The 16,930-nt window shown below is 45.5% G+C and overlaps 1 protein-coding gene across 7 annotated transcripts in view; it reads right to left on the bottom strand.

Annotated features, from left to right (window-relative positions):
- Positions 1-2,034: 2,034 nt before the first annotated feature.
- Positions 2,035-16,930, bottom strand: part of faim2a (Fas apoptotic inhibitory molecule 2a) — a 57,054-nt gene continuing 42,158 nt past the window's right edge. For 6 of the 7 annotated variants that reach the window (XM_048528670.2, XM_048528678.2, XM_048528671.2 and 3 more), the window contains 2 exons: positions 14,878-14,931; positions 2,035-3,461 (listed from right to left, as the gene is read on the bottom strand). In XM_048528670.2, coding sequence (XP_048384627.2) covers positions 3,315-3,461; positions 14,878-14,931 — 201 coding nt within the window. In that variant the 3' untranslated portion in view covers positions 2,035-3,314. The remainder of the gene's footprint in view (positions 3,462-14,877; positions 14,932-16,930) is intronic. The other variant, XM_048528677.2, reaches the window with a different exon arrangement.

The following is a 16,930-nucleotide window of genomic DNA, read 5'->3' as shown; positions in this document are numbered from 1 at the left end:
GAAATATTTACAGCCAATGAGCTACATTTGATAGGGAAACACAAAGGACATTCTTGTACAAGCCAGCACAATCAAACGGCAATAATCAGGTACTCTTGTTTTTGTGATGTTGACTGAAAGATAAATATTGATTAGAACATCAGGAACAGCCAGTTTTTTGTTTATACAAGTGCCATGGGATCTTTTGCATCTACCAGAAGGATAGATAGGGCTTGGTTTAATGACCTGTCCTGAAAGATGCCATCTTTGACAGTGCAGCGCTCATTTCGGAAATGATTTTAAGATGAAAAGCCAAACCCATAGTAAGTGATAGCAAAATAAATGACCCACCTGGAGAACTGACCTGCAATCTCTCCTAGGTCAATGCTCTCCTAACTCTGTTAATGAGGCCATGAGGGGAGCAGAGCTGTGGGTTGATGGCATCCTCTGTTGTAATGTCTGCTTCAGTTGCTAAATGCAGTTTGAAATTGAGTTGTGTTGGTCAAATTTAAGACAACGTGTGTCAAACTGACTGATCACAGGTCCTCTCATCACCATGCAGGTTGTGATGAACCAGGAAGCCCAGACCAGGGAGGGACACTTGCCAGCCCACACGCTGATCCAGCTTTGCTGTAAACTGAAGCAAAAATCGAGCACTTGCTGAAATGTCAGCCAAAACCAAACAAACTAGTTGCAGGAAGAAAGGGTTATTTCTTCATCCAGCACACTGAACCTGTGCAATTATCTGATTAGAAAGTAGTCGAGGCTGAAACATTGAATGCTTTCGAGGAGTTAGATGATTCTTAGGGGCTAAAGGCATAAAAGGTTACAGGGAGAAACAGTACTGAGTTGGTTGATCAGTTATGATCATATTGAATGATGGAGCAATCATGAAAAGCTAAACCCTACTGATGTTTCCATATTTCTATAATACAGCATCATTACCGTTATAGGGAATTAGTTGTTGAGGAAAGGAAAGGAGCTACATTTGCAGCCCTTGTTCCCATTCTTGGAAAGGGTGCGGTGGTGAGTTATCAGAATGGTATGTAAAGGACTTGAGAGAGTGGAGAAGCTGGGATTGTTTTCATTGAAGAAAGTTTAAGGGAAGATATAACGTATACTCAAAATTACGAGGTTTGTTTCTCGTGGCAGGTCAGCAATTTGATGTGCAGAGATGTTGGCCCAGTGGTATTAGCATCAAGACTATTAATCCAGAGACTATTCTGGGTTCAAATCCCTCTGTAGCAAATGGTGGAATCTGAATTCAATAAAAAAATCTGGAATTAGGACACTCACGATGGAAATGAAATCGTTACCAATTGTTATGAAAACCCATTGGCTCAGTATTGCCCTTTAGCGACAGAAATCTGCTACCTTTACCTGGTCTTGTCTACCTGTGACTCCAGACCAACAGCTATGTTGCTGATGCTTTAACTGCTCTCTGAGCAATTCAGAATTGTCAATAAATGCTGGCCTAGCCACTGACCTTCATCCTGTGAATGAATTAAAAACAAAATATGTTTTGATGGAATAAGCTACTTGAAAGGATGGTGGAAATGAATTCAATAGTTGTCAAAAGGGACTAAGATAAATCATAGAATCCTTACAGTGTGGAAACAGTCCCTTCGACCCAACAGGTCCACACCGACCTCAGAGCATCCCACCCAGACCAATTCCCCTATAACCCACCTAATCTATACATCACTGAACACGATGGGCAATTTAGCATGCCCAATCCACCGAGCCCGCACATCCTTGGACTGTGGGGGGATTCCAGAGCATCTGGAGGAAAGCCACACAGACATGGGGAGAATGTCTAAACTCCACACAGACAGTTGCCCAAGGTTGGAATTGATTCTGGGTTCCAGACGCTGTGAGGCAGCAGTGCTAATGTTTGGGAAAAGTGTTTGAAAGGCCCTGGGAAAAGAACAGGCAACATTTGGGATTAATTGGCTATCTGTTTCAAAGAGCTGCTACAGAAACAGTGAGCTGAGTGGCCCCTTGCTATGAATTATTATCATTGCATTTACTAAAAGGAGACAGTTTTCAGACGAGTTGAAAGGCAGTAACAATTTTAATTCAAAGAGCACAAAGATTGCAGATAATTAGAAAATACTGTCACAGGTTTCACATTAATACGCTGCTTAAAATTCTACCCTTGTTTTGAAAGGCCATTTTCAGTTATACTTTTCACTGGAAGAGAGTTTCAAGGACAGAGGCTGCCTCAGTATAAACAGAATATGGGGAGAACCTGCTTATTGGATGCCTCAAGGCGACTGACTTTGCACACTGGGCCAGCCTGACATCAAAGGGGAAAGTACCACACATAATAGCAATAGTAAGCATGGCTGAATTGCTAGTGCTGCTGCCGACACAATGGGAATTGGATGATGCAGTGGAGTTGGGAGGTGGCAGAGCGAGTGAGACGAACCCTGAAATATGCCACAATACATCAGCACTTGGCTGCTGCCAACTCTGTTGCATAACAGAGATTATGGAAATCACCACTGCAGGCTAGCTGTAATTGAGTTGGTGACAGGACAGGCACCAACTGTTGATTAGAGAATAAGAAACAGCATGCAATGAAATCATATAGGGACTTAATTAGATTTTCCTGCCTTTTATGGGTGTTAAACCTGCCAGCAGAACCAGAATACATAACTATCTATTTAAAGCTGAACACAGGTAAAATTTATCCAGGCTGACAGTTGTGCCTGGGACATACTTTACACAACACAAAATACAGCAAAACCAAAATTGGTTTTGTTAAAAAAAAACAAGGGGAAGTGATCTGCTAAGGTCATGCTCTCCAGTTTGTAGGGAGGAACAGAGAACGATGGCTAGTAAGGAGAGAGAGAAAATCCGCCCAAGTGCTCACCCTTGGATAGCCCCATGGAGGGATGTGCAGTTTTTGATGCCTACTTGTGTTGAATAGACCACTTTTATACATCAGAGAAAGGATCTACCAAGCATCTGTCAGCATCACTGTGGATGGAATGGAACTGGGTTGTTAGATGCTTTCTACATTTAAAGCTTAAGTTACAAGACAGTGAGGGTTGTTGGGTCAAGCTAGAGAGAAGCTTCTCAGTGTGCTTTCCCAGGAACATTCCAGTTCAGGGAAGCTCTGCATATCACACTTTGACTAAAATTTTGAATATTACTCATTCAAGATTGGAGAATTGAATAAAAGCAATAGAAATGATCACTGATCTCACAGATGGATGGAGTTTCAGGGAAGAGGTTAGTGGCTGCTTGAAAACATTGTAAAGATAGAACAAAAAATGAGTGCAGCTTAAAGGATTATATGAAATCATTGGGCAGGAGCCTAAAGCTGCTCAATCCCGATGTCCGAACAGCTGGAGGAGGAACATAAAGATGTAGATGATGTCTGTGTACAGACAGAGTGCTCCAAACACATGTTCTTCAGGACTCAGAGAGTAGCGCTTGTTCCCCAGGAGAAGCTGTGTATCATAAGCCAGGAACTGTGAGAGAAATGTAGGAAGGTAATCATAAAGTACAACAAAAAGAATGTACTGTCCATTAACGCAACTTACACAAAAAAGTCTCAAAATCCTGATTGAAAAGGCAGGCTATTGTGTGAATTCTCCATTTACCATTGAGTCAAACAGCAAGGAAACAGACCCTTCAGTCCAACCAGTCCATTTCGAATAGAATCCCAAACTAAACTAGTCCCACATACCTGCTCCTGGCCTATATCCCTCCACACATTTCCTCAGGTAGTTCATTCCACATGTGAACCACACTGTAAAAAAATTACCTTTTTAAAAAAATCTCTCCTCTCACCTTAAAAATGTGCCCCCAGTCTTGAAATTCCCCACCATGAAACTCTATCTGTACCTTATAAACTTCTAACAGGTCATCTCTCAACCTCCGATGCTCCAGTGAAAAACGTTCCAGCCTTTCTATATAACTCAAACCTTCTATACCCGGCAACATCCTTGTAAATCTCTTCCGAACCCTCTCCAGGTTGATAATATCCTTCCTATAACTGGGGCCGACCAGAACTGGACACAGTATTCCAGAACAGGCCTCACCAATAACCCATTGAACCTCTACTTGACTTCCCAACTACTATACTCATAGATGATAAAATGTGAGGCTGGATGAACACAGCAGGCCAAGCAGCATCTCAGGAGCACAAAAGCTGACGTTTCGGGCCTAGACCCTTCATCAGAGAGGGGGATGGGGGGAGGGAACTGGAATAAATAGGGAGAGAGGGGGAGGCGGACCGAAGATGGAGAGCAAAGAAGATAGGTGGAGAGGGTGTAGGTGGGGAGGTAGGGAGGGGATAGGTCAGTCCAGGGAAGACGGACAGGTCAAGGAGGTGGGATGAGGTTAGTAGGTAGCTGGGGGTGCGGCTGGGGGTGGGAGGAAGGGATGGGTGAGAGGAAGAACCGGTTAGGGAGGCAGAGACAGGTTGGACTGGTTTTGGGATGCAGTGGGTGGGGGGGAAGAGCTGGGCTGGTTGTGTGGTGCAGTGGGGGGAGGGGATGAACTGGGCTGGTTTAGGGATGCAGTGGGGGAAGGGGAGATTTTGAAACTGGTGAAGTCCACATTGATACCATATGGCTGCAGGGTTCCCAGGCGGAATATGAGTTGCTGTTCCTGCAACCTTCGGGTGGCATCATTGTGGCAGTGCAGGAGGCCCATGATGGACATGTCATCAAGAGAATGGGAGGGGGAGTGGAAATGGTTTGCGACTGGGAGGTGCAGTTGTTTGTTGCGAACTGAGCGGAGGTGTTCTGCAAAGCGGTCCCCAAGCCTCCGCTTGGTTTCCCCAATGTAGAGAAAGCCGCACCGGGTACAGTGGATGCAGTATACCACATTGGCAGATGTGCAGGTGAACCTCTGCTCTACCCCCAGCTACCTACACCCCCAGCCGCACCCCCAGCTACCTACACACCCCCAGCTACCTACTAACCTCATCCCACCTCCTTGACCTGTCCGTCTTCCCTGGACTGACCTATCCCCTCCCTACCTCCCCACCTACACCCTCTCCACCTATCTTCTTTGCTCTCCATCTTCGGTCCGCCTCCCCCTCTCTCCCTATTTATTCCAGTTCCCTCCCCCCATCCCCCTCTCTGATGAAGGGTCTAGGCCCGAAACGTCAGCTTTTGTGCTCCTGAGATGCTGCTTGGCCTGCTGTGTTCATCCAGCCTCACATTTTATCATCTTGGAATCTCCAGCATCTGCAGTTCCCATTATCTCTGATACTATACTCATAGGACTGAGCAATGAAGGCAAGTGTGTCAAATGCCTTCTGAACCACCCTGTCTATATGTGATGCAAACTTCAAAGAATTATGTACCTGCACTGCTCACTCCCTGTTCTACAACAGTACCCAAGGCCCTACCCCTTTTGTACCAAAATGCAATACCTAATATTTATTCAGATTGAACTTCATCTGCCATTTTTCAGCCCATTGACCCATTTGATCAAGATCCCTTTGTAATCTTAGAAAACTTTGTTCACTATCTACTATGCTACCAATTTTGGTATTGTCTATAAATCTACTAACCAGAAAAACTATAGATCACCATATTTCATAACATAATCACTGCATGTAAGCATTTCTTAATCTAAATCCCAAGAAGGGATTTATGTCCAGTCCAAGTGCTCACAACTTAAACCATAGATATAACGGCAGAATTAGACCATTCAGTGCATCAAATCTGCTCTGCAATTCGATTATGGATGACATTTGTCAACCCCATTATCCTACTTTCTCTCGTAACCTTTGATCCTCTCACTAATCAAGAACCTATCTATGTCTGGCTTAAAGACACTTAATGACTTGGCCTCCACAGCGTTCTGTGGCAATGTCCACGCCCACTCTATTAAGGCCTGTCAGTATTCTGTATGATTCACCGAGGTTTCTTCCTCATCCTTCTAGACTGCATGAATACAGATCCAGGGAATTCAACCTTTCCTCATGTGGCAAGCCCTTCATCTTGGGGACCTGTGAACCTTCTTTGGACCCTTGAAGAGCCAGCACATTCTTCTTTAAATATGTACCCAAAACTCTTCTGAATATGCAAAATGTGGTCTCAGCTCTTGTATTCTAGCCCTCTTGAAATGAATGCTAACATTGAATTTGCCTGTCAATTGATCCTGCATGTTAACCTTAAGAGAATTTCAAATTTCTGAATCCTTTCCTCATTTAGAAAATAGTCTAAGCCTCTATTCTTCTTACCAAATTGCATAACCTCACACCTCCCATATTATATTTCATTTGCTACTTCTTTGCCCATTCTCCTAGCCTGTCCAAGTCCTTCTACAGCCTCTCTGCCTCTTTAATACTACCTGTCCTCCACCAGGAGGATCCGGAATAAGGTGGGTGAACTTGCATGGGTTGAACATGGGTTGGTACCTGGGACTTCGATGTTGTGGCCATTTCGGAGCAGGGACAGGAATAGTTGTTGTAGGTTCTAAGATTTAGATGTTTCAGTAAGAACAGAGAAGATAGTAAAAGAGGGGGAGGTGTGGCATTGTTGGTCAAGGACAGTACTACAGTTGCAGAAAGGATGTTTGGGGACTCGTCAACTGAGATAGTATGGGCTGAGGTTGGAAACAGGAAAGAAGAGTTATAGTATAGTTTTCCATAGGCCTCCGAATAGTCCCAGATACGTAGAGGAAAGGATAGCAAAGATGATTCTCAATAGGAGTGAGAGAGACAGGGTAGTTGTCATGGGAGACTTCAACTTTCCAAATGTTGACTGGGAACACTATAGTTCGAGTACTATAGATGGATCAGTTTTTGACTAGTATGTGCAGGCGGGCTTCCTGACACAGTATGTAGACAGGCCAACAAGGGGCAAAGCCACATTAGATTTGGTACTGGGTAAATTTTTTAGATTGGATTAGATTCCCTACAGTGTGGAAACAGGCCTTTCGGCCCAACAAGTCCACACTATCCCTTGAAGCATCCCACCCAGACCCATCCCCCTATAACCCACACACCCTGAACACTATGGACAATTTAGCATGGCCAATCCACCTAGCCTGCACATCTTTGGACTGTGGGAGGAAACCGGAGCTCCCGGAGGAAACCCACGCAGACAGGGGGAGAATGTGCAAACTCCAGACAGACAGTCATCCGGGGCTGGAATTGAAACTGGGTGCCTGGTGCTGTGAGGCTGCAGTGCTAACCACTGAGCCACCGTGCCGCCCCCTATAATGAGCCCGGCCAGGTGTTAGATTTGGAAGTAGGTGAGCACTTTGGTGATAGCGATCACAATTCTGTTATGTTTACTTTAGTGATGGAAAGGGATTGGTGTATACCACTGGGCAAGAGTTATAGCTGGGGGAAAGGCAATTACGATGAGATTAGGCAAGATTTAGGGAGCATAGGATGGGGAAGGAAACTGCAGGGGATGGGCACATTAGAAATGTGGAGCTTATTCAAGGAAAATCTCCTGTGTGTCCTAGATAAGTATGTACCTGTCAGGCAGGGAGGAAGCTGTAGAGTGCGGGAGCTGTGGTTTACGAAGGAAGTGGAATCTCTGGTCAAGAGGAAGAAGAAGGCTTATGTTCGGATGAGATGTGAAGGCTCAGTTAGGGCGCTTGAGGGCTACAAAGTAGCCAGGAAAGACCTAAAGAGAGAGCTCAGAAGAGCCAGGAGGGGACAGTGAGAAGTTGTTGGCGGATAGGATCAGGGTAAACCCTAAGGCTTTCTATAGATTTATAATAAAAGAATGACGAGAGTAAGATTAGGGCCAATCAAGGATAGTAGCGGGAAGTTGTGTGTGGAGTCAGAGGAGAAAGGGGAAGCACAAAATGAATATTTTTCGACAGTATTCACTCTAGAAAACAACAATGTTGTTGAGAATACTGAGATACAGGCTACTAGACGAGGAGGGATTGAGGTTCACAAGGAAGAGGTATTAGAAATCCTACAGAGGGTGAAGACAGATAAGTCCCCTGGGCCGGACGGGATTTATCCTAGGATCCCCCGGGAAGCCAGGGAGGAGATTGCCGAGCCTTTGGCATTGATCTTTAACTCGTCATTGTCTACAGGAACAGTGCCAGATGACTGGAGGATAGCAAATGTGGTTCCCCTGCTCAAGAAGGGGAGTAGAGACAACCCTGGTAATTATAGACCAGTGAGCCTTACTTCAGTTGTTGGTAATGTGTTGGAAAAGGTTATAAGGGATAGGATTTATAATCATCTGGAAAAGAATAATTTGATTAGGGACAGTCAGCACGGTTTTGTGAAGGGTAGGTGGTGCCTCACAAACCTTATTGAGTTCTTTGAGAAGGTGACCAAACAGGTAGATGAGAGTAAACCGGTTGATGTGGTGTATATGGATTTCAGCAAGGCGTTCGATAAGGTCCCCCACAATAGGCTATTGTACAAAATGCGGAGGAATGGAATTGTGGGAGATATAGCAGTTTGGATCGGAAATTGGCTTGCTGAAAGAAGACAGAGGGTGGTGGTTGATGGGAAACGTTCATCCTGGAGAGCAGTTACTAGTGGTGTACCGCAAGGGTCGGTGTTGGGTCCACTGCTGTTTGTCATTTTTATAAATGACCTGGATGCGGGCATAGAAGGATGGGTTAGTAAATTTGCAGACGACACTGAGGTTGGTGGAGTTGTGGATAGTGACGAAGGATGTTTTACAGAGAGACATAGATAAGCTGCAGAGCTGGGCTGAGAGGTGGCAAATGGAGTTTAATGCGGACAAGTGTGAGGTGATGCACTTTGGTAGGAGTAACCGGAAGGCAAAGTACAGGCCTAAATGGTAAGATTCTTAGCAGTGTAGATGAGCAGAGAGATCTCGGTGTCCATGTACACAGATCCTTGAAAGTTGCCACCCCAGGTTGACAGGGTTGTTAAGACGGCATACAGTGTTTTAGCTTTTATTAATAGAGGGATCGAGTTCCGGAACCAAGAGGTTATGGTGAAGCTGTACAAAACTCTGGTGCGGCCACACTTGGAGTATTGCGTACAGTTGTGGTCACCGCATTATAAGAAGGATGTGGAAGCTTTGCAAAGGGTGCAGAGGAGGTTTACTAGGATGTTGCCTGGTATGGAGGGAAGGTCTTATGAGGAAAGGCTGAGGGACTTGAGGCTGTTTTCATTAGAGAGAAGAAGGTTGAGAGGTGACTTAATTGAGACATATAAAATAATCAGAGGGTTCGATAGGGTGGATAGGGAGAGCCTTTTTCCTAGGATGGTGACGGCGAGCGCGAGGGGGCATAGCTTTAAATTGAAGGGTGAAAGATATAGGACAGATGTCGGAGGTGGTTTCTTTACTCAGAGAGTAGTAAGGGAATGGAACGCTTTGCCTGCAACAGTAGATTTGCCAACTCTAGGTACATTTAAGTCGTCATTGGACAAGCATATGGACGTACATGGAATAGTGTAGGTTAGATGGGCTTCAGATCGGTATGACAGGTCGGCACAACATCGAGGGCCGAAGGGCCTGTACTGTGCTGTAATGTTCTATCTTTGCGCCATCTGCAAACTTAGCAATAATGCCCTCAGTTCTTTCATTCAGATCATTAATGTACAACATGAATAGTTGTGGTCCCAGCAGAACTCTGCTAGTCACTGGCTGCCATCCTGAGAAAGACCCTTTTGTTCCCTATTCTGCCTTCAGCCAGTCAGCTAATCCTCTCTTCATTCCAGTACATTGCCCATAATACCATGGACTCTTTTAAATCTCAACTGTAATTCTGAAGAATTACTAACAATGTTTTCTTAAGTCTACATATTGGTCTGGTCATTTTACTACCTCCGGAAACAACCAACGGCCCAACAGGATCTGACCTTACAAAGACCAGGGGCTCCTGGAGCACCCAACTGCATGAACCAACAGAGCCCAAGGCCTTTTTCATTGTAGCTGGTGTACTACCAAGATACCATCAACACATTTCCTGTCCCACCAGAGGCCCAAACAGCCTGGACCACTGCTACATAACCATCAAAGACACCTCCTGCTCCATTCCCTGCTCGCGTTTTGGTAAATCAGACCTTAAGGCTGTGCCCCTTCTCTAGCTTAAAGCAGAAACTGAAGCATGAGGATCTAGTACAGGAAGTCATGCAGTGCTGGACTGAGGTAACAGACAGGCGGTTATGTGACTGCTTGGAATCGGCCAACTGCTCCATATTCTAGAACTCAGTGGCCAATCTGAGTATGTTAGTACCGTCACAGATTTCATCAGTGAGTATGCAGAGAACAGTTTGCCAAAGAAGTTAATCCGAGTGTTCCCCCAATCAGAAACCACGGAAGAATTGGGAGATCAATTCCCTACTGAAGTCCAGGACTGAGGCAATCAAGTAGGCTGGTCTTAACCTATTCAGAAACTCTAGAAATGATCTTTGCAAAGCCATCAGAGCCAGCAAGCGACAACAGAGTCCCATACTAACCAGATAAACACTCGTCAACTGTGATGAGGCTTACATGATATAACAGGATAGAAAGTGAAGTTGAGTAGAAGTGCTGGCAAAAAAGCGTCTCCCCCAGTGGACAAAATGCATTCTATGCTCACTTTGAGCAGAAGGTCAGTGAAATGGTGTTATCTGCACTGACAGTCTCGGATGCACCTGCATCCACAGTCACTGCTGCAGATGTCGGATTGGCCTTTTTGAGAGTGAACCCACAGAAAGCAACATGCCCAGATGGAGTTCCTGGCCGTACCCTCGGATCCTGTGCAGACCACATGGTGACAGTATTTGCAGACATCTTTAACCTCTCCTCACTATCATGCAAGGTTTTCACCTGCTTCAAGATGACCACTATCATTCCAATGCCGAAGAAAAAGGACTACTTTAAGGTAGCTTTGACATCCATCCCTGTAGCTCTGACATCCATCATTATGAAGTGTTTTGACAGGTTAGTATTGATACACATCAACTCCAGCCTCCCAGACTGCCTCAATCCACGACAATTCGCCTACTGTTGCAATAGATCCACAGCAGACACCATCTCCCTGGCCCTACACTCATCTCTGGAACATCTGAATAACAATGATACCTATATCAGATTCCTATTTATTGGCAATACAATCAGAAGTTGCTAGAAAAGCTCAGCAGGTCCAGCAGAGTTAACGGTTCAGGTCCAGTGACCCGTCCTCAGAACTCAGAGTTCTGAGAACTCAGCTGAGCTTTTCCAGCAATTTCTGATTTTGCTTCTGAGTTCCAGCACTTGCAGTTGTTTTGGTTCCTATTTATTGGCTTTAGATCTGCCTTCAACACTATCACTTCAACAAAATTCATCTCCAGACTCCAAGATCTAGGACTCTGCTGATCCCCACAGCAACTGGATCCTCAACTTCCTGACCTGTAGACCGTAATCAGTAAGGATAGGAAACAACACCTCTTCCATTATAATCCTCAACACTGGTGCCCCGGAAGGCTTCATATTCAACCCTTTATTATACTCCTCATATACTCATGACTATGTGACTAAATTCAGCTTTAACTCCATTTACAAATTTGCTGATGACATCGCTGTAGCGGGTCAGATCTGAAACAACGATGAGACAGAGACAGCTTAATGGCACAGTGGTATAAAGACAATAATCTCTCCCTCAATGTCAGCAAAACGAAAGAGCTGGTCATCGACTTCAGGAAGTGGAGTGGTGGACATCCCCGCGTCTGTATCGATGGTGGAAGTGGAAGTGAGAGCTTCAAGCTTCTAGGAGCAAATGTCACCAACAAAATATCCTTGTCCATCCACGTCGATGCTACAGTAAAGAAGGTACACCAACACCTCTACTCCCTCAGAAGGCTAAGGAAATTCAAAATGTCCATTAAGACTGTTTTTACAGATGCACCACAGAAAGCATGCTGTCTGGATGCACCTCAGCTTAGTTCGGCAACTCCTCTGCCCAAATCTGCAAGGAATTAAGAGAGTTGAAAATGCAGCCCAGTCTATCACGAAAACTAGCCTTCCATCCATTAATTCTGTCTATACTTCGTGCCGCCTTGGAAAAGCAGCAAATACAATCAATGACCCGTTCCACTCCAGTTATACTCTCTTCCAACAGGCAGAAGATACAAAAGTTTGGAAACACATATCAAAACAGGGCAGGACTTACATACTTAATGGGAAGGGCCTGGGGAGTGTTGCTGAACAAAGAGACTTTGGAGCACACGTTCATAGTTCCTTGAAAGTGAATTCGCAGGTAGAAAGGATAGTGAAGAAAGTGTTTGGGAATGCTTGCCTTTATTGGTCAGTGCACTGAGTATAGGAATTGGGAAGCCATGTTGCGGCTGTACATGACATTGCTTTGGTCAGTTTTGGAGTACTGCTTGCAATTCTGGTCTCCCTCCTATACGAAGGATGTTTTAAAACTAGAAAAGATTCAAAAAAGATTTACAAGGATGCTGCCGGGGTTGGAGGGAGAGGCTGAATAGGCTGGGGCTATTATCCCTGGAGTGCTGGAGGCTAAGTTGTGTCCTTATAGAGGTTTATGAAATCATGAGGGGCTTGGATAGGGTAAAGACAAAGTCTTTTCCCTAGGGTGGGGGTATCCAAAACTAGACGGCATAGGTTTAAGTCGAGAGGGGAAAAATATAAAAGGGACCAAAGGGACAACATTTTCAGGTAGAGGGTGGTGCATGCATGGAATGAGCTGCCAAAGGAGATAGTGGAGGCTGATACAATTACAACATTTAAAGGGCAAATGGATGGGTATATGAATAGGAAGGGTTTGGAGGGATATGGGTCAAATGGACTTCAGCTTCTTCCCTGTTATTATCAGGCTTACGAACGGGTCTCTGGTATATTAGAGCTGATCTTCTCTGTATCTTCTCTGCAGCTGTAACACTATATTCCATATGCTGTTCTAGTTCCCTGATGTACTTATGGAAGGTATCGTATGTCTAGTTAGCACGCAAAACAGTACTTTTCACTGTATGTCAGTACATGTGACAATAAGAAATGAAATCAGATCATACCTGGCACTTAGGAAGATGGTTGTTGTTGTTGAACATCAGTTATCTCAGCTCCAGAACATATTTGCAGGAGTTCCTCATGCTAGAGTCCTTAGGCCAAACTTCTTAACCTGCTCATCAATGACCTTCCCTTTATAATAAGGTCAGAAGTGGGACTGTTCACTGGTGATAGCACAATGTTCAGCACCTTTCACGACAACAGTCCACGTTCAATTGCAGCAAGATCTGGTCAGTATCCAGGCTTGTAATATTTGTGCCACACAAATGCCAGGCACGAATCCCTTGACAGTCAGTGGCACTACTATCACTGAATCCCCCACTATCAATGTTACCATTGACCAGAAACTAAGTGAATTAGCCGTAGAATGGTTACAAGAACAAGTCAGAGGCTAGCATCCAGGAGCAAGTAACTCACCTCCTGACTCCCCAAAGCCTGTCCACCATCTACAAGGCACAAGTCAGGAGTGTGACGGAATACTCCCCACTTTCCTGGATGGGCATAGCTCCAACACACGAGAAGCTTGATACTTTAAGGGGCAGCGATGGTCCTAGTAATATTATTGCTACACTATTAATCCGGAGACCTAGGTCTGCTATGAAATTCTTGTGATTGTCAGGAAAAACCCACCTGGGTCCCTTACGTCCTTTAAGGAAGGAAGCTGTCACCTTTATCTGGTGTGGCCTACACTTGACTCTAGACCACAGTAATGTGGTTGACTCTCAACTGCCCTCCGGTCAATTAAGGATGGGCAATCTTAAGGGCAATCCTAGCCAGTGACACGCGCATCCATGAAATGAATAAAAGTAAACCATCCATGACAGAACAGTTGCTTCACTGGCATCCCATCCACAAGCATCCACTCCCTCCACCACCAACACTCTGTAGCAACAGTGTGTACCATCTACAAGATGCACTGCAGAAATTCACTGAGACTCTTTAGTTAGTACCTTCCAAACCTACAAGCCCTATCACCCACAAGGAAAAATCAGCAAGTACATGAGAACACCACTACCAAACAAAAAGTGCCCCTCCAACCGCATACTTTCCTGAGTTTGAAACATATATTGCCATTCTTTCACTGTTGTTGGGTCAAAATCCTGGAATTCCCTCCCTAAGAGCATTGTAGATGTACTACATGGACAGCAGGGGTTCAAGAACACCATTCACCACCATCTTCTGAGGGGCAACTAGGGACAGGCAATAAAGCTGGCCATTAGTCATGCCCACGTCCCATGAATGAAAACAAACTAGACACAGTGCTTTAGGTGGCTGTAACCAAAACTGCAATGGAGTTCCTCACAGAGTTTCCTACTTTCCAATCTTAAGTATTGCTGGAAAAAAAAGACATATTATCAAGGTGTTCATCTTGCACTCATCAAGACAGAGGCAAAAATAACAAACTTCAAAGGGAACAACAATTTCTACAGCGTGCTTAATGCCTGGCAAGTGGACTCTGGTGAAAGCTATATCGTGGAGATTATATCAGGGAACAGATACAACAAAACAGTTATAAATACCAAAAGACAAGTTGACTCTGACTGATGTAAGCCTATTACACACAAAATCAGTGTCCCCCAAGTTTTCATTTAACTAAAAAGAACACTATGTCCAGACAGGTTCCTTTTACCTGCAGTGGGTGGGGCCTTCTTATAGGAAGCTCTATTTGAGGGGCTAGTCCTATGCAGGAGGTGGGAGCTCTAATGAGTGCAAGAAGAACTGCTTTGACAGTATGACTCTCTTCAACAATTCTCATATCCCCATCTACAGCTTAAAAGTATCCTAATATCTCCCAGTTTGCCCACATCCCTGTGTAAGGAACAAAGATCTTTGCGCTGGTAGTGGAACCTTTCACCAGCCAATCCTTTGAAACAGGACAAGACAACAGTCAAGCAAATTGCAATTCAGTATCTTGGCCTCTCAAACCCAACTTGTGCACTGTAGATTGAAGAAGAAAAATATTTAACTTCTTTACCATGGTGAAGACAAGAGCTCCAAGTCCAGCATAAAATGTCTGTAACCAAGGAAGCTGAAAAGAAAGTAGCACAGTAACATGTTACTACTCGTTCTTTGCAGTTTAAGCTCCTTACATGTTCCCTGGGGGAGCAGGGGTGTTGATCAGGTCTGAGAAGAGGACCGGACAATTAGCAGGCACCAGGGAAGGCCATTCACCTAATAAGCACACTCCTCTTTGATGTAAAGGTCTTGGTCTGGCACAGTTTATACATTGTGAAGTTGCAGTCACTGATGAATGATTTTGATAGAATAACTGAGGACAATTAGTCCACTGACCGAAGACTAATAACCAGAAGACAAAGATTTTAAGGTGTGTTTCTTTTCTTTAAGAATGTTTTTACATTCATTCTGATTTTGGTGCCTGGGCAAGAGAACCATGTCCAATTCTGGGAAGCTTTTCATGGCCTCAGAGTGAGTGAGGAAGGGATTTAACAGAATGTTAGGGATGAGGAAGAACTTCAGTGAATGTAGACAGACTGCAGAAGCTGAAGGGGAGATTCAATCATGAATTGTAAAATCATGTAGAGATTATTTCCTTTAGCAGGAGGATCAGTAACCAGAGGACAGAGTTTAGATAACAACGTGTAGAGCTGCATGAACACAGCAGGCCAAGCATCATCTTAGGAGCACAAAAGCTGATGTTTCGGACCTCGACCCTTCTTCAAAAATGGGGGAGGGGGGAGAAGGTTCTGAAATAAATAGGGAGAGAGGAGGAGGCAGATCGAAAATGGATAGAGGAGAAGATAGGTGGAGAAGAAACAGAGAAGTTAAAGATGCGGGGATGGAGCCATTAGAGGTGAGTGTAGGTGGGGAGGTAGGGAGGGGATAGGTCAGTCCGGGGAGGATAGATAGGTCAAGGAGGCGGGATGAGAGACCCTTCAGAAGCATTTCTCCCTGTTACCCCTGAAACACGCACTTGCAGCAATGCGCCGGCATCTCCAGGCACTGCAATCAAGCCGACCCCAGCTCAGAGTCTCCCTCTCCCAGACCTGCAAAGGACCTCTCCTGTTCTTTATTCTTTGTAGGATCCACAAACTGAACTCACAATTCTACTCAGCTTTACTGGACACTAAAAACTGTAAGTACAGTAAACTCACTGGTTCCTGCCACCTAAAATGGGATTTCTCCACCTCCCAAATCCCCAGCCCTACCCAGGACCTTCTGCGCAATGTACCCACCGTGATTGGCCATGAGGCCACTGTGGGAGAACCCACAGATGATGTCACGTCTGCCACTACCAGCTACACCACTTCCAGGACAGTGAACACCATCGCTGCTGTAGCCAACGCCTCCACTTCCGAAACCAACACCACAGACATTACCGCTACTGCCACCGCCAATGCCGCTTCGCCCATCATGGACACGGACACAATCCCACCCACCACTGATGCCGACAGAACCCCGCCTACAGCCAGCACAACTCCGCCCACCACCGCCGCCGACCTAACTCCGTCCACAGCCTCCACAGCTCCAGAGAAGACAGCAACACTGAGCCCTGCTAAATCTTCACTATCCCCCCCAGACCTCCCACTGACTAAGGACGAACGGTCAGTCCTAAGCAAGGGGCTCACCTTTGTCCCCCTCCACCCACACATCAGCGAATACCAGTCATGTTTGGACACTGAGCAGTTTTTCCGCCGCCTTCGCCTCCACGCTTACTTCTTTAACCAGGAGCCTAACCCTCCCTCTACTGACGCCTTCACCTGCCTCCAACACAAGCCCTCCTCCTGGACACCACCCAAGGCCTCCTTACCCTTCCGCGACCTCTTCATCTCCAACTGCCGTCATGATATCAATCGCCACAACCTCTCCACCCCCCTCAGCCACTCCAACCTCTCCCTGCAGAACGTGCGGCCCTCCACTCCAATCCCAATCTCACCACAAAACCCGCAGACAAAGGAGGCGCAGTTGTAGTACGGTGCACTGACCTCTACATCGCTGAGGCCAGACGCCATCTCTCCGACACCACCTCCTACTGCCCCTGGATCATGACCCCACCTCCGAGCATCTCC

Source organism: Stegostoma tigrinum, chromosome 5 (assembly GCF_030684315.1).
Source record: "Stegostoma tigrinum isolate sSteTig4 chromosome 5, sSteTig4.hap1, whole genome shotgun sequence".
In the NCBI taxonomy this organism is placed as follows: Eukaryota; Metazoa; Chordata; class Chondrichthyes; order Orectolobiformes; family Stegostomatidae; genus Stegostoma; species Stegostoma tigrinum.
The sequence above is the reverse complement of the archived record's forward strand: the minus strand, read 5'-3'. Positions and strand labels throughout refer to the sequence as shown.